This window comes from Chelmon rostratus, chromosome 5 (assembly GCF_017976325.1).
Source record: "Chelmon rostratus isolate fCheRos1 chromosome 5, fCheRos1.pri, whole genome shotgun sequence".
Classification (NCBI taxonomy): domain Eukaryota; kingdom Metazoa; phylum Chordata; class Actinopteri; order Chaetodontiformes; family Chaetodontidae; genus Chelmon; species Chelmon rostratus.
In genome coordinates, this window is record NC_055662.1 from 22,793,705 (window position 1) to 22,812,684 (window position 18,980).

The window sequence follows — 18,980 nt, forward strand, 5'->3', positions numbered from 1 at the left end:
TCTCACTGTCTCAACCTGCATCGCTCGTTGTCTGCTTTCTCCACCTCTCCGTCTCTCACAGGCACACTTTGCTTCTCAGACAAATCAGCTCTGTCTTATTTTTTTGTCTTCATAAACCACCTCATAACAATGTGATTCTCTCACACGTCTGGAAGTCAGATTAAAGCACAGGGCAGGTGATGTTCTGTATTTTTCTTGTTGTCAGTGGAGCCCAAAGCCTCCTTCCTGCAATGCTGACATGTTCCTTCATTATAGGTACTGTAGATTATTTTTGAATCAATCCCACATACATTCTCCTTATATAGCAGTCCACCCAACAAATGCACTATGTACTCCTGTTTGAGTCGTGAGGACTACAGCCTCCACATGACCACTGGGAAAATATGAAGCTGAATGAATATGATTTCTGTAGGGAAAATACAGAAAAACAAGAGTTTGCTGGTGCTGTCATGCTGCTCTTTAGTTCACCAAAATTCAACTTGGATCTATTTCTTATTAGTTGCTTCCTCTATCATCATAAATGATTGTTAAAAATAGTAGGGTCTGAACTTTTTCGACTTCTGAAGGCCAGAAGAAGTTTGAGACCCACTGAACTAATACGTTAAGGTTATTTAATGGTTTAATGGGAAACACCAGACTCATCCTCAAATCTCCTTCTCTGTCAAAATATTCAGTAGAGCTGAAACTAACGATTATTGTCTCTGTTGACGATTGTCAATATTTTCTCCATTAATTGATTAATTGCTTGCTCTATCAAAAAATGGGGAAAAAATAGTAAAATTACAATTTCCTAAAGTCTGAGGTGACGCCTTTAAAGTTCTTGTCCTGTATGATCAACAGTCCAAAACCCTGTGATACATGAAAATCCTCACAATGAAGAAGCTGGAGCCATAAAGATGTTATAAAGAATAACTTAAACAATTATTCCATTATCTTAAAAGTGGCGGATTGTTTTTCTGTAGATAAACTCAGCGATTAAATGTTTTAGCTCTAATTTTTTTAAGTTAATGGTGGAAATATAAAGAGTGATTGAGTGAACATTGCTTTGGGGATTCAGCTACAGAGACAATAGAAGGGGAAAGCAGTGAGAGTATAAGCAGACAGAAAAGTCCCTCATTCTGTGTGCTGGCTGTCTTTGGAGAGCTTTTGGGTGGAGGTTGTGGGGGTGTAGTGGTCGGGTGTGGAAGGGCTACCACTGAGTCTCAAGGCCACCCGCAATACAACAGGATCAACAAATGACAAACCACACAGGAAGGAACTCCATCCCACCCCCCTCTCCCTCTTTCCCACTCTCGCCATCCTCTCAAATGCCATTAGTCCACTTCCTGAATGAGTGGGGGGGGGGGGGGGCGGCGGCGGGGGTGGAAAGAAGAGATGCAAGTCTGCATGACACACACACACATGCACATGCACACACAGTCACAAGCAAGACGCACATTTGCATTAAAGCGCGAGAGCAGAAACACAAGACGATTGATTTCTGCATTAGTGTGTATGCACAAAGTATAACTTTGTCAGTCACTGTCAAACGCAGAGCTGGAGTATATCTGTATCTATAAGAAAACACAGTCAGGCAGCGCACAAGTACGACAGACAGAGAGAGAAGAAGAAGTGTGCTCAGCAGCGTAGAGATGAGAATGGGTGTGCTCTGCTTTTAACCATGTATTATTCACAGTCTCCCGTGGCGACCAGAGACAGATCAACACGCTCCACTGTCCAATCCTGAGCCCAACTCACTTTTCAATTTCAAGGCAGATAGGCTTAAAATCGCCCTCTGGCATTCAAAGCTCTCTTTCTTAACCAAAACATGCCATATGTTACAGCGGTAAAACACAGCAGCGAGTGGAAAAAGTGTTCTCTCTGCGCACCAGCTCTCCGCTGTGTGGCAACAATATCTGGCTGAGTTCAATCTGAATCAGAGAGAAAGCAGCATGCGAGTGTTCATGTGTTTGTCCGTTAGCTGCATGTTAACATGGAAACAACTCTTTGCTGTGGCTGATATTTAAATGTCATAAAACCTGGCTCTTGTTTTTGTAGTTTTGGCAATCGCTCCTTTAGTTACTTGTCAAACAGGAAGTTTGGTGAATATTCTTATTGACAAAAAATGCCATGTAAAACCAAAAACCAACAATGAATTCATCCTTCCAACAAGTACTGTCTGCATAACAACCAAACCTGAACTTAAAGCAACTGAGGGGCTGCATAGACGGACCGGGAGCAGCGTGCAGGGTGTCGAGTGAAATAAACACATTTCTTCTTCTGGCTTCATGTGGTGTATTTACTGCTCATCACAAACGGGTCTTCAACTGTTCAATTCATAGTGAGAGTCCATAAATTTCATATGTGAAGGTCAAACACAGTTTTTTTCCTTCCGCCTAACTTGATAGAGCTTATTCCTCTGTACCACAGACCTCTAGAACGTGGACATTATAGACATTACATTTACTTTTTTTTGAGGCAATCCAACATACGCTTCCCTGCTGTCGCACTCATTTACTAGGGTGTTAAATGTGTATACATCCACAGCTGAAAATAGTTCCCAATGCATGCACTATTTACCCATTTGAGTAATCTTTGCTAAAAACTCTGGTGGTTGGCTGTTTAAGGTAATCTGAGCTTTTTAAAAAAATGAAATTTGGAAGCCATTTTTAAAGGTTTATACTTTCTCTGGGTTTGGTTCCCGGATGTTTTTCACTGCATTTGTTGACATAAGAAAAATAAAGAAAAACTGATGGAGCAACACACATCTCAGACTATGGTGTTATTAGAATGAATAGGAACGATGGTTTTCCTTTTAAAAAAGAGAATCTGAGTATTTCAACCTGCACAACATCACCGGCTCTCTTCATCCATCTGCATCTGTTCATTCTTCATCACCTGCAGCGGCACATTTTCCAACACAACAGAATTCCCACTAGCACCCGGGCACTCTCCAGTGTAACATTACAGGTGATTACCAGGTAAAATGGCAGCACAGCACTACTCTACCTGGGTGATTACAGGTAGTGTGATATTAGCTACACAGGGGGTGACAGTCGGGAGGGGGCACTGGACCGGTCGTGTTTCCTTTATCACCGATGTCGTTATCAACCCCTGTAAACATCTCTGAGGCTGCGAGGAGCCGTATAATATGTGAGATGGAGCCGCGGGCTGATGCACTGTCAGATACACGTACAGAGCTGAAAATGATAGTCACTTTGGTGCTGGGGAGCCACACTTCACCCACCACTATCTCACTTGGTTCAACGACACTGGGGGAGATAAGAGAGATGGACCGAACACAGAGGAGAGGAAAGGGTAGGGAGACGCAGAGGTTGAAGATTTAAAAGCCGTGGCTTGAGATGAGGAGGAGACTGTGCCGTGCTCTTTTCTATCCGGCATATCGACGAGAAGACAGAATATTGATTCACCTGAAATCCAAAGATTATGTTACCTTTAACACAGAATCGATCCAATTCTTTAAGAACACATCATGGTGAAATTGCAGAGACTGCAGTGGATTACAATGATTCCAAGACTCATCAGTCCAACCTGCAGGAAGGCGTAGCGCGAAGTCACTTTCTGCGCCCCGTCTAGCCGTCCTTCTTGTGCTGGAAGGCCAGACACAAGAGGCAGCACGAGATAAGGATATGGGTGTCTACAACAGCAAAAAACCACAGGGGTTAGTTGGGGTCAAAGAGATAACGTGCTGGTCTGATCGTGTCAGCATTCTCGCTTTGCCCTCCCGCTCTCCCTCCGTAGTGCTGCTGCAACTTCTACAGCTCAATCTCTGGATCATTCACTGTAATCCCTCACACACACACACACAGCCTGTAAGGTTGCTGCTGCTGTGTAAACTTTTGCATTTCTATAGCTCTCCTCCCAGACGGGTCAGGGAAGACTGGATGTTAAACCACACAATGTGCATTTCCTCCCAGCGTCTGGTGATACTTTAAAAAATATCAACTTCACTTCAGCTCCAGTTAATTAAAGAGAAACATCCTTGGAGCTTGCTTACAGCTGCATGTGTCGAAGCTCATATTGCACTCTACCACCTTTCCTTAAACTGACAACATATGCTCCTGACTAAGCCCCTTATTTCCATAATCAATAATAATAACTGCAGTCAAACTGGAAGCTACTCTTCCGTATCCCACAGCTCTGTTAGGGCTTGTTCTCATTCTTACACCTTCTTGTCTTCCCCTGCCCTCTGTTAACCTCTTCCCTCCACGCCGCACCACGGCCTCGTCTTCGCGCCTGCCCACCGCACAGCAGCGAGGCGTGCATATGTCAACATCACATTAACACTCCACCTCAGCATGTCCAAACATGCATGTGACATGAGTCAGCGTAACACGCCAGTGGAAAACACGCTCCTCGGAGACCGGAGGGCTGCGAGCAACAGGCCGGCGAGAGAGGAAGGAAGGTGATAAGAGGCATGATGTAAAGAGGAATGCAGAAAGATGGAGAACAGAAACCGGGAGAGGGAATGAAGAAGAGAAAAAAACTGCTGATGTGAAAGAGAGAGGATGAAGCAGAGGAGGGAGTGAGGGCGACAAGCAGGGGAGGGAAAGTGGGAGAAGCAGAGGGAGGAGTGTTTTCCTATATAATGCAGAGCGGTAGCGTATAGGCAGCCGAGCGTACAGTAAGTCCTCAACACTGACATTTCTTGTTTCTTTTTCAAACTGTTGGAGATCGTGACAACCATTTGCATCTCTGCTCAACCTATGGAAATGTTTCTCCCTGCGCTCCCTCTACACTCGCCTCGCTCTTCATTGCCATGGCAATGATGTTAGTGAGTCACCTCCAGATCTCCCTCCTCCTGAACACCGCCAACAAGTAACATGGGAGTGTGTGAGAGAGAGACAGAGAGACATATACAAAGAGAGAGAGAGAGAGAGAGGGAGTCAGAGAGAGACAGAGGAGGAGAAAGGGCTCTGTTTCCCTGGAAACAGACTGGGGGTCTCCCCAACCCCCATTGGTTCTCAACTGGTTGGAATCAGCTTGTTACCCACAATGCTTGGAGCCAACAGAGTCTCTGTTTCTAGGTTGTCCTCTCTGTTTTGTCTCTTCATATGCACGCTCCCACAAACACACACGTTCTGGTCAAAATTCAAGTTCGCACTTCACGCCGCTGAATCGAGCCGTTTGTTCTCAGGTTTGTTTCATGCTGATCCGCAATCAGATAATAAAGCATCAGACCCCAACAGGATCTTCCCTGTTTGCTTTTTGTGATTATTGCTGGCAGGAATGACTGAATTTGCAGCTCCTTTCAGAACAACGGTGATGCAGTTTGCAGCGCTATTTCCTGATAAATTACAGTAATATTCCAAAAATTGCAGGCCCACAGGAACAAAAGAAACAGTTAAAGGAAGTAACTAAAAATCAGCTTATAATTGCTTCCCGTAAGAGGTAAAATTATCTTCAAAAGGCTAAATGCAGCTGGTGGTAATTGCAACAATGTGCAACAAGAAAAAAAAAGCAAGATATAGATTCTTGATCTTAAACTGACAGATAAGTTTTGCTGAGAAATGAATTGGTGGAGCTTGTTGGGAGGCAGCTCTGCCTGAGAAGACGACTTCAGGGGAAAGACGGTCCCACAGTCAATAACGTAGCTGAGAGGAAGTTGGATTGTTGAGGTGGGATATTGATTTTATTTGATCTGGGCTCCTCAGAGAGTCTCTGAAGGGGATTATTTTATGTAGAAAGGAGCAGTAATTTGAAAACATTTCAAGCTTTCTTTCAATTTGACCATTTCTTGTAAAAGAACCGTCGGAGACAGAAAACAAGCCGATTAGACCTGATAGATAACACAATATTGCACTCAGAGTGGACAGAAATGCACCTGGGGTGTCGTAAATGCAGACGGTTTAACCTCTGCGGAGCGTGAATGTACTCAGTGAATGCTATGGCGATCTGACTGTTATGTTTTTATACTTCCTGGGTGCGAGTGATAGAGAGATTTTAGGCAGAAAAGCTTGACTCATTGCCATCCTTGTGCTAAGAAATTAAATATTAATAACAAATAATTTCAACATGACAGCATTTGCTGTTGTAACTCTCTGGGAAGTACTGTGAGTTATTATGGTTGCAGAACATCAGTACTTACAAGTGAATCAGGGGTGTGTAAAGACCCGTTTTATGAGTTTGTGCCAAGAAGAGCACGGCAACCAGTAAACATGTATTGTGTATGAGTGTCCTCTTTGTGTGACAGCACGCATTCACACTGTACAGTACGTTTGTCATGCTGTTTTCAGTTGAACCCCAGGGTCGCCGCACGTTCCCGCCTTCAGCCACACACAGCATGCATGCGTCTTTCCAGACAAAAAACAACCACTGAGAGTGCCCCAGTGAAGCGCTCCCGTGCGCTCTTACATATTTACAAATGCGTGTATGCTTTGGCCGTACAATGAAGACAGAATATGTGTGCCGCTGTTAAATTGAGCGGCGTGAATTCATTGCCATGCATGACTGAGAGAGTATGAATGTAAGATCTAGCAGCGTGAGACGGAGCATTTCTATCAAAGGGGGTTGCTCTTGGCACTGCCTCTTGATCTCTTCTTCCCCTCTAACTGCTGTGAGCCTACTATCTCCCACTGTGATGCCACACAATGATACCAGGCTCTCCTGGCTTTAAATACTTGTAACACTGCTGCCTATCTACTGCACATCTTGTGTCTGCCGCTCACTCTCTAAATCATCTGTCTGTCACCCTCTTTCTTCATCTTAATTTGGCTTTGTAAAGGCAGCCACTGGGGTGCCATGACACCAGTTTTGATTGCACCAGTTTAACCCGCTTACAAATTTTTGCCAAGTCATGAGGCTGAAAACAGTTGTTAAGGCATTAAGATGGAAAATTATACGCTACTCCACGGCTATGCAACACAACTTTTCTGATGAAATTGTGGACACTTGCACTTCTTCATCCCTTGAGGAGTAAAACAACCTGAGAAGGATAAAAATCACTCTTTGCTTAAGCTGCTCACAGCTTACAGTATGATGACAGTAAGGCCATAACATGCGAGGCATCACAAGTAGAGCTTAAATGATTTGTTGATCAATCAGTTAGTCCATCAATTATTATATGATCAATTACTCACTTCAGTCATTTTCCCAGTCCAGGTTTCAGCTTCTCAGTTGTGGGGATTTGCTGCTTTTCTTTGTCTTATGTCACAGAAATTGAATATTTTAGGGGTTGTACTTCAAGATCATTGAAGAAATCACTTTTTTTCAAAGTTTTCTTTTACTTTTTCTTCTGTGGCTGTGAGCTTAACAACCTTAAGAAAAACACACATGTCAATTTCTTTTCACTTTTTTTCAAACAGTTAATGAACCAAACGATTAATGAAATAAATTGGCAGATAATTGTTAGCTGCAGCAAATGGAAGTTGTTACCTTCTAAGGGGTCACCATCAAAAAGGTTGGGAGCCGTGGTCTATAAATATGGTTAAAAATGAAAACTGAACAAGAAATCCACACAGGTCTCAAGACCCCTCTTATTTGGAGATTTGCGAGATGGAATTGCCCTGCTCTCACTGGCATACTTTACTTTGTTAGGAAAAACATGTTTAAAAACTCAAAATAAGGTGAAAAATTTTGAGACAGTGTTGCACATGTTCAAACTTTCACAACCACCTGAAAAAATTCAGCTCACAGCATATGTTCACTTGTAATAATTGCTTTTTATACAAAAAACCTGATTCATCTAGGGGGACTAATTTTTCGACCAACAACTTGCTTCGGTTAATAAGCACATTCTTATCTGGTGGCACAGCACAACCAGTACAACTGTCGGACACTGATAATCTCCTGAAATCAGGAGTGAGACATCTTTCTCAGCAAATTTTTATTTTTTATCAGTTCTCCCAAACTCCCCCAACTCGTCAGCCCCTCTACCACCAGTCTGCTCCTCTAACGTCTAGACTGTCTCTTCCAGAACACTGCACTGAGGGAAATATGAACACGTTTAGTGTACGTGCACAATTATTCCTCAAAGCGCCACGCACAAATACACAATCACGCGCCAATGCACGTAACACAATTTACATGGAGACGTTCATATTTCAATTAAATGGACAATTTTTCAGTGCGGCAAACATTTTAAAGTGCCTAAATGTCATAATGTAGAAGAAGAAAAACCGCTAATATGCTCAATATTGCTTCTACAGGTCTTACAAGCAATTTCATGCTGGCTCGATTCTTTCTCGCTCCGCTTTAATTTGCCCATATTTTTTTCTCTAACTTTAGTCCCAACTATTGTTCCTGCAGAAATCAGTTTAAAACATAAGATCACTATCATATATCTTTTGATTCATCATCATGAGACACTGCAACACAGTGTCAGTTTAGGCTGTACTAAGATGTTACAGCTCTGTGACAGCTGTCAACTTTCAGACCCACAACACTATTAGCAAAAGCCTGAAATGACCCCTATTGATTGATGTCTTATTCTTCAAAGACAGAAAAGCAACTAAGCAGCTGACTTTGTCTCCAACGGGGCCAATTCCGGGCCAAGCATAAGAATTTAAAAATAACTTGTTTTTATGACTTCATGGCCCCTCGCAAATGGAAACCGCTCATTTAGTATCAAGAACACAATTTACAAAGCACTTAACAGAACTGCAAACGGCCTTTCTGATGCCTGAAAAGCCTCGACTGAGGATGGAAATCAATAACACAGCATCTCTCTTCACTTTGTTCATCAGTCATTTCTTTCTCCCCCTATTAACATTAGATTACTGTATTAATGTCCTGGAAGACCGTCCTCACACTCTGCTCTGGTGATATTATCGACATATACAGTACACAACCACATGCAAAACATCATGCACATGTAAACAGACATTGTTTAGATATTGTTTCTTTAAATCAGATTTACTTAAAGCCAGTAATAGCTTCAGTAGGTATTTCGAACTGGGATAATCGTGCAAATCAAGTCAAAAGCTTTGTCACATTCCCGTGAATTATCAAAGGAAAGGGACCCAAAGATGATGCGAATGAGCTCCTACATCTCAGCAGCATTAATTATGACTTCGCTCAGTAATTAGCTATCTGAAAATAATTACCATCAAAATGTCTGATTAAAATCTCCATCAGTCTCAAAGTCAGGAGACTGAAAAAGAGACACCAGCATCAAATGAAGGCGAGCTACTTTTTCCAACGACGGCCACCGCAGTCGTCCCCTCATTTTGTTTTAATTGAGCGGCAGATATGTGGGTAGTACCTCTGATTGGATCTGAGAAGCGGCGCAGCACTGGAACAGTTGATTGAAAGTGACCTTGCTGTATTACAATTGGTCTAATTATAATTCTCTGATTACATCCCTGCAGGAAATGTAAGAATAAGATGTTGCTGGTGGCCTCCGCTAATGACGTTAAGCTTGATTCTGACTGATTCCTGAATTGAATTCATTCTGATCAGATAAGAAGAAACAACAAGATACTGTTGTTGTCATCTTGAGCACAATTAGATTTAATTACTTTAAATGTGTTTTGTTTGTTATTTGGCGTGGAGAGGCGTCTGAGATTAATAAATGACTGAAAAAAAGATGTCTGTCTTTTTCTAGCTGTCCCTCTTTTTGACTCATTCTCTCCATCTATCCCTGTTCCCCTGTTGTTCTCCACCTCTCTCCTCTCCTTCCTGTCTGTCTCTCAGGGCTGAGGTCGCGCTGCCCTCCAGCTCCCTTCCTCGGAGCCAGGATGACATCACCGCATAGCAGCCTCGTCCTTGGGAGTGCCTATTCATCACCCTGATCATCATCGGCAGCATCAGCAGCATCACCTCCGTATGCACACACACATATACACCAGCACACACCCCTACTGCATGAAGATAAAAGAGAAGAGAGCCCCCACCGGTTCTGCAGGATTGCAAGCCTCAAGGAAAGAGGGAGAGGGCCACAGAGAAGAGGAGGGACGATCCTGCTGGGGTAGGCAGAAACCCCTGACCTGTGCACTTCCAACAATACATCTCAATAAACCACAGTACAGACAAATGTGATGAGTCAGGCTTCAGGCTACACAGGGAAAACAACAACATAAAAAGAGCAGGAGAGAGAAGACCCCCCCCCTTCCTCCACATCGCAACTTCCCGCGAGGAGAGCCGCACTTCCTCTCTCTTAGTCACCAGCTAATCTAAAACTTCAAGAGCTCTGGCACTGCTCGCTGTGTTCCGGTTACTGAATGGTGCATGACTAAATCAACCCATGCCTTGATGTGCGGGAATTATAACAGCAGTGAGAGAACACAGCAATAAACACGGTTTCCAGCACACAGGCCACACTGTCTGCCTGCCCGGTCTGCTCCTCAGCGCAGTGCGCTCACTGTGTGTGAGTGTGTGTGCACGCTCTTTCCAGCCGCTGTGCTCTGCTAGAATGCAGCAGGTACGACAAACTTTAAGCAGGATGTTCTTTTATTATGAACACGTCACAACACGCGTTCAATTAAACACCACTTCAGATCAAAGATTCGTGACGAGATAAAACTATTTTACAAGGCTGTAAAGTCAAGTGCAGCATGTAATAACCCAATAGTGTCAAGTACATAGAGTCTCAACTCTATGGCCTAAATGCGAACCAAAATGTGCACCTTGTAGACATTCCCATCATCCATATTGCAGCTTTTGTTTCAGAATGGACCTTTCCAAAGGCCATCTTATTTCATACTGCTGCTAATTATGACAATCAGGACAAACAGGGCAGGGAGAGTTATGTAACTGGCTGTTTGCTCATTCAGACCAAAGTAACACCCAAATGAGCAAAACTTTAAAATAATGGGTTCAGCCTTGAAAATGTATTGAGTTTATCCACAACTTCATGGTTATATATTTTGTCTTTACTTATTCAAATCATTATTTTGTAATGTTTTCTTTAGTTAATATTTCACAGTTCGGGCCTCCATATCGTCCAGCATCTCCCAGCATGGATTCCTCTCTCTAATTCAAATATTGTTTTATTGAGAAGCATGAGTGAAGCAGTAGCACGGATTTTTGCGGAGTGGATATCACGCCTCATTTCACATGTTCAACAACAAAAGGCAAACAGTACAAGGAGTAAAAAAAAGGCAAAACAAGACAAAGAAACAAACTAAAACCCAGCAAAGGCTTCAAGCTGATCAGCGGCACTGAGCCAGAGAGAGCAGAGCAAACAGCGCAGACTCACATAGTCATGGAAGGCCTTGGCCTCGCTGGAGTGTTCGCATGTGTCTCTTCTCTCTGGAGCTGCACAGTACAGGTCCCAGAAAACGCTGCAACACACAGAGAGGCACTCAGAGAGGAGAATGATGACAAAGGAGAAACATTAAAGCTTGACAGATAAAAATAATGGTCCATTTTAGAGGCAGGGTAATCCAGCATCGAGGCAATAAGTACGATTCTATTATCATCACCGGAATAGACGATTTTAGGTGAGTGCGTTACAATTTGCGAACAGCAACCTGAGGAAGAGCTTTTGGGGACAATTAATGAGATGAGGATAAATGAAAACAGGAGGAAAAGGAGGGAGAATAATCATTTCATTTAGTGCTGTCAATGAAGGAACGAAGAAAAAAACAGCGTGAAGGGGAATGCAGCTTGAATCATTACACAGAAAAACACTCACCACCACCACGAGTGGAGGAACCCCGGAGGTTCTCCTAATGTGATGTTCTTCTCCCATCGGATCTGGACAGACGCAGAAAGAGAGTGAGAGAAACATATTATAAAAACATGAGTATAAAAACTTGCCCGACATCTAAATTACCTGCTTTACAAGGTTGGAGAGGGTGCAAGGGAATTCTTATAACACATGCCATTATGTAATTATATTATGGCTCTCATGCCATGGATTCATAAGTGGATAAGTGAGTATGCGTGCCTAGAAGCCCATCTTTTCAGAAGTGCGTGAAAGAGTGTGTGTGCAAATGTGTGTGTGTGTGTGTGTGTGTGTTTACTGAGTCCGGGGATGTGCAGAGTCTGAGGTCAGAGACATGTACCAGCCTGAGGAGCCCAATCAAGCCTTTGTACAACCTACACACCCTTCGGCCTGCTCCTTTCCTGCTTTATCCTTCCAGTGTTTAATTCATTCTTTGCTTCTGTCTGACCTCCTTGTGACTGCTTTCTATTCTGTATTCCTTTTTTTCTGTTCTTTACTTCCTGCCTTTCTTCCCAGTAGTCAGAATAAAGGCCTGGGTTTGCTTGACGAGTTCGTACAGCGTGTTGTCCGACCACACGCGAAGGCAAAGGTGAACTTGATTGAGAAGTTCAAATTCGGCCTACTTTCTCTCCTGTTATGTTTAACCCAGCGCTACTTCCACTTACATTGCTGATGACGTGCTGAGTGAATGCAAAAACTATAGGACACGAGAGTGCTTGCAAACACACAGAAACACGTGCAACCTGTCTCCTCTGAGTAACCTTACACAGATGCATATTAAGAGCATAAAAACACATCGATCCATGTCTGATTGCTGCCACCACTATCTTTTTAAACTGCATGATGCACTGATGTGCTGCTCAGGACCAGATGTAACAACAGTAACTAAGGGAGGGCAGGGCTTGGCAAATGGTCAGTTCCAACATTGAGCTCCAGCAAAAGGTGTGGGGGAAGAGGATTTCAGGCACCATCTGACAAACACTTCAGTCGAAGCATTTTGACGCCTTGACACCTCAGTCAAGGTTAGTGACGAGCATGAGCGCTGCCGTCACCCACAGCGGGCAAGATTCATGTCTGCACACAGAATCAACCGACGTGCAGATACATTCAAAGACAAAGACACACGAGCACCTCAGAGTCTGAGCAGCAGCTGTGGGCAGCAGCCAGGCTTCTCCTATCAGACTATGACGCTATTGTTTAGTCTGCCTCTCCTCTCCATAAACAGACTTACATCACTCTCTCTAACTTTTCAAGCGATCTCACGATCATCTTTTTGAGCTCCCTCGCTGAAACGTTTCATACGGGTAAAAGAACGACAGCATTGTACCGCCTGCTCTACTAGCTGCGTGATCGAGCGCTAAAATAACAGAGGAACTGAATCACTGCACTTTCAATCAGACCGTCCTGACCTCAGCTGTGCATCAGACACCCTGACTTTTAGAAGGAATGTCTTGCTTTGAAGTTTTTTTTTTTTTGGGGGGGGGGTCAGGAACTGCCTCCCTTTGTTTATCCCACATGCTTCCAGTCTGAGTTAGCAGTTCAATAAGACATCGGCTAACTTGAAACATTTTAGGCAGCCAGCAATTTTCATATACACCATGACAAAGAAGGATTTACTCCCTCATAATTGCTCAAATGGTACAAAAGATGCAGAATGGGCATGACATCCCTCATTTCTCACTTTAATTGGCTGTAGCTCAGTCCAAACACGACTGCAGACAGTTCAGGTCAGGACACTTTTTAGCGTGTTCTTTTATTCCCCCTTCATCTGGAAAGCGTAGAAGAAAAAAGCATCGACTGTTGCCGCATATCCTGTCTTCTTGTGGTCTGCACTCCCGGGAGGTTCATTCATTTACCTTCTCCATGCTACAGTGAGATCCCTTTAGCGTGATTACTGGCAGATGTAGACTGCGTGTTGCAGGGGCTCTCTTCTTTTTCTCTTTTCATTGCACCGTGGACTGAGATTTAGGAAATTCTATCTTTAGTGTTTTATACCCACATGAACGAACTTAAACTAACTGGTGTTTAACCTTTTATTATTGCTGTCGTGTTTTTAAGGTCTAGGTGTATTTTTGTTGTTGGAGCCATGAATTTAGTTTGACAAGGCTGCATTGTTTCTTGTTTCCTGTCCTTCTGAGCTGCCTGTCTTTGATTTGGTATTTACGTTTAGGTATTCGGGTCTGATTCGTGACTCGTCTTTCGGGGCTCTTGTTTCCTGAGCCTGAGGATGCACTGTAGACAGATGTGGATGATAACAAGTGGATAACAGGCCTTTAAAGCTATGTTTTACTCCACCCGACTATTCTAGGAAGAGCAGCCTTACTGCATAATGTTTACCCTGTGTGTGGGTGCATGCTCATGCATGCACGCCCATGTGTATTGTATACAAGTGGCTGTGTTTATACTTGTTGCACTCTTAGCTAATGCGTTCCCACACTTGAATACGACACCGCCTATCCTTTTCATCTCCCACATCTGCGGAGGAGAGAGCAAGTGATGTGGCAGAGAGGAAAGGGTGTCAGAGAGACAGAGAGGTGTGTGTATGCACATGTGCACGAACACACACTAAGTCAGAGTGATGAGAATTGGTGGTAGCTGATGATGTAACCTTTTCCATCCCCCTCTCTTTGTTCTCCTCTTCCTCTGGCCGATGTACAACAAGCCTCCAGCCACTGTCTTCCACATTGTAATTTACCGTCATTTACAGCGAAGCACCAGAATCAACTGACCTCATTTTCACCCCATCACCTTTTTACCTCTGCACAATTAAAGCGAGGACAAGCTCGCCTCTCAGGAAGAGCAGTGGAGAGACAGACCACAAAAAGAGAAAGTGGGGGACACGGAAAGGAAAAGAATGAGACTGAAAGATCGACTGAGGCGCAGCTGCTGAGCAGATCAGAGGATGATGTCAGACGACGACGTCAGCTTCGGGCTGAGCGCCGCAACTCTCCCCGCGCTCCGGCTCCAGTCCCACTAAATGCAGCACTAACGTTAAAAAGCTCGTCTGCTGCTACCGACCTGTTGGCTCAGCACTGTAAGTCCAGGCTAATTCAATTAGTGGCTACACTCACTGGACACATTGTATGAGGGTCAGCCCACCCTTCAGAGTGGACACATAAAGTACATGGGCTGTACACACATACACATACACTCTCACACACATGCACACACTGCATCTATGAGACTTACCTCTGAGAGAAAGGTCTGTGCTGACTTCTGTGCTCCTACATGCAGCAGGTACTCGTACACATACAGAGCTAACCTGCACATGAAAACAAAGAACACAGTGGGAGGAAATGGGTCAGTTTTGACATCAAGGTCCAAGCAGTCAACAGCAAACACGCGGAAAAAACAGGTTAAAATATGAGAAAATGGGACATGATGCAGAGTGGAGGCAAACAGATGTGAAGCAGATGATTCACCTTACGTATCCTTAAGTTTGAACATTTCGTGTTCAAGTTGTAAATGCTTCCCGGCATCTCTGTCCAACTTTGGGACCAGAAAACAACTGCTCTGGGATGTAAGACAACTTTACTTCCTACTCTATATTTAAGAAAAATCCATATGAGAGGGTTTCTCCCAGGATCACCTAAAAATAAAGATGAAGGAGCCTACGCACGGATACAAATTGCCAAGCAGCTCCAAGATGCAATGTGCAGCGATGTGTGAGGGCGTCACAGTCCATTACAAATCTCATGAGAAACAGTGAGACACACACCAGCTTAGGAGACACTAATCATCTCCCGAATCCCAAACAGGCAGGGCAACCTTTTAAAACATTTGAAATTCACCCAACGTTACGCTAAATCTGAATCCTACCTGTTTGAAGAACAAACAGCATGGTAATAAGAGCAGACTTGGCGGGACCTCACTGTAAAACACCTCACCCTCGTCCCTGGGGCTCTCCATAGACTTCCTCCCATGGCTTTGATCACAGCAAAAATTAATTACAGGCTTGATTTGCTAATCAATTCTCCTCCCAGTGTGTCTGTTTGGGTTCTTACAGCAACTTAGAGAAGGGGTCGGATGATCTACTGGGTCTATAAATACAAGATAAACATTGAGTCACAGGAGATCAATAGTAGATCACAGTGGCTCCTAACAGCACCCTGCAGATCTGGACAGGTGTAACGGCATGTAGTCGCTGCACATGAATAATGAGATGTTTGTCATGAATTTAATGAAGGGGGCAATGAGCAGGTGCATTTGTGCTTGATCCTCACATTTCCCCTAAAATCAATATTAACCAGGTTAGGGGCTGATTGGTGGGATTCCTGAAGTGCTGCCTAAGCGTTTTCATATTCCGGAGATGTACTGTACATGTCTTTAGCCATATTGGAAAGAAATTAGAAGCTGGTGTACTCAGGTATAATGGGACCTCGGGTGAGTTCAATTACATTTATTGGTAAATGTAGTCATACAGGGCTTCGGCTTACAATTATTTATAATAGAAATAATTGTAAGTTGATCTATAAAATGTCAGAAAACAGTGAAAAAGGCTGAAATTGTTAGTTTTGTCACTCCAAAACCAAAGATACAAATTGTGCTATGATATATGACAAAGAAAAGCATCTGACATGTGAGAAGCTGTAATTAATGCATGTTTGGCATGTATGCTTGGAAAATGACTTAAATGATCAGTTGATTATAAAATAGTTGCAGATTTCTCTCTTTTAATTGACATTAATCGATTAATAACTAATCGTTTCAGCTTTACAGCTATAATATGGTGCATGACACGGCACCAGCTTTGACCTGGAGCTTGTTGTGTCTTTGTGTGTCCATGTGTATGACGGCGCATCATCAGGTGTGAAAGATGGTCACACCGGGACAGCAGCTGTCCTAGAACCCCCACTGAAAGGTGCTACCAGCCTGCCGTAGCCCATCCAGACTCCTCTTATATCGAGGTAAAAATAAACTCCCCAGACAGCCCTGTCTGCCTGTCTGAAGATGATGGACTGCACACCTTTCTGCTCTGCACACAGGTACTCTGTGTCCTCGCCCCTCCCTTCTCCATTTCCATCTCTCTTCTTCATCACTTTCATCCTCAGTCTCCGCTCTTCCTCCTCCTCTCCGCCTGCCTTTTCTCTCTTGATGGCGCTGCTTTCTTCCTGCACTCTTTTTGGTAAGAGGCCATGTTTGTTTAAAGCTGAAAGGATGAAGGGAAGCAGCGAAACCTCTTCCTCTCTATCTTTCCCTCCTCTCCATCCCTTCCTCTCTCCGTTCCCCTCGTGGCCTGGGAGTAATGTTTAACCAAAGAGATAGAGACAGAACGTTTCACAGGGACAAGGTTAAAGGAACAGTGAGAGGCTTGACAAAACTCTTGACACCTCGACAACTGAACATGAATAAAAGATGGCCCCATTTTTTCCAAGGCGCTGTACAACTCCGAACATTTCTAGGAACAAACTTGTTCAGTTGCTCTGTTCCGCTTCGTTTTCCTGTCAACCTGTCAAAATCCGTCATTCTCCCCTGTGAACCCATCAGCTACAGCAGCATCAGTACAGAACTATTTATTAATCCTAAAAGATCTCATGCACCTGCGATGAATACATTCACAGCGATGATGACAAGCCTGATGGACTGCATGAATGAATGCATTGTGCAAATTAAGAAATGAAAGCTTGTCCTCAGCACTGGCCTGTATCCAGTCAGCTATCTATTACCACACAAAAACACAGGCCCACTCAGTAGCTGCCTTTGAGGCAGACTGAAAGGTTTGACCTATGATTGATTTCACAGGAGCTGGAAGATGTAACCTTTGGCCCCGATATGGAGAAAGGGTCAAAGAAAATGAGGAAACACAGGATGGGTGGAAGGATGAGGGTGGCAGCTGGGAGAAAGGTGATCGGATGAAAGAAACATTAGAGGCCATCGGAGTTGAGCAGGCTATTGCAAGTTTTGGAGTAAAGATGAGAGGAAAGGAAAAAACGAAGGTTGGTTTAAATGCACAAACGCTTGCAAAAATACACACATGAATCAGACTCAAACCACTCCCCCCTCTCTCTTTCCTATCCCTTATTTATTTAACACACACCAACAGAAGCAGAGTTGAAACAGGACTGATAAGCAGACAGCAAAGCAGCAGAAGAAGGCACTTTGTTAGCGTTCAATATCTATTGAACTTTAACTCAAAACTACTAATTTCCTCAAAGACGAGCGATAGGCTTTGAGAACGCGAAACCCCCTCGTGTCGCCCTCTCATTGTTCAGTTACCACTTGTTCAGCCGAGCCTCCCGCTGATAAAAAAAAAAAAAAAGCACCCAACTATGTGGAAGTCGACTGAGTGACAGACTCAAAATACTGAGGGGAGATAAGGTTCGAGGATTAGAGGACGGGGGAGTGTTCAAGGTTAAGAATCCTCTAAAATTCACACAATGAAGTGAAGGCATTACAAAGACTCTCTTGTCATTAAATAAACTGTCACTTTAAATAATCTCTGCATTAGGATTTGAGGTAAAAGTGCTCAAACCGAGGCAGTCAATGCATATATAATGGTTTCTGACTCCATATTAGTCCTTTACATGGAAGCTCTTTTGATGTTTGCCCTTGCTGTCTGACATCGCCCAGAAAATTGAAGACATTTCTTACTTCCTACCCGTCTACTCTGGCAATTTGTGTTGTAAATAAGAACCACTTTACATTAATCACAACTGCGACCAGGATGATTGAAGAGATCAGGTGCCTCCCACTTTGCTTCCTCTTCCTATGAGCTAAACTGTGTGTGGGGGGGAGTACAAATGCATGTGTGTGTGTTGTGTGAGGTAGTGGTGGTGAGTGGGTACAAGTGGAGAAGGTGGGGGGTTTAAGATCCACACCTGACCCTTTTCTCCTTCAAATTCAAGTGGTTTTGTCTTGTGTGAGTCACATTTAATTAAATTCACATCTGCAAGCGAGCCTCATCCTGGCTGCTCCTGTAAATCTGCACAAGACAGCGAGCCTGAACAGTCAGAGACCGAGCTTAGCTTAATGAAGGCAGCGGGCAGAAACAGTGACCGGCTTGAGCGCCGCCTCGTTACTGAGCCGTGCCGAGAGGAGAGCAGCTCGGAGCTCAACCACAACCTCGGCTTAAAGACATCAACTGATTTTCCAAGATCAGCATTTAGGAGCGAACAGTAGATCACTGCTAATCAATTTACTGCCGTGGCAATCAAAGTCTGGCAGAGCTTCAAGTCACAACAGACAATCGCTTCAGTGACTGGATTTGCCTGTTATAGATTAGCTCCAGATTATTTCACCCTTGTTAAAGATGAAATGGAAAAGTGATTATACTTCTGATGTGAATCGGCATGTTAATTGACACATTTACAAGACTTGCTACTATGCTGACATAGCCTTATAACACGTTTTGGACCAGGCAAATCAAATTAAA

At 43.7% G+C, this 18,980-nt stretch overlaps 1 protein-coding gene across 1 annotated transcript in view; it reads right to left on the minus strand.

The window, feature by feature from the left end:
- si:ch211-130m23.3 (uncharacterized protein LOC558547 homolog) overlaps positions 1-18,980 on the minus strand; it is a 50,077-nt gene that overhangs the window by 13,800 nt on the left and 17,297 nt on the right. Inside the window, exons 2-4 of the mRNA XM_041936604.1 lie at positions 14,798-14,870; positions 11,576-11,637; positions 11,138-11,222 (exon numbers count right to left, since the gene is read on the minus strand). Coding sequence (XP_041792538.1) covers positions 11,138-11,222; positions 11,576-11,637; positions 14,798-14,870 — 220 coding nt within the window. The remainder of the gene's footprint in view (positions 1-11,137; positions 11,223-11,575; positions 11,638-14,797; positions 14,871-18,980) is intronic.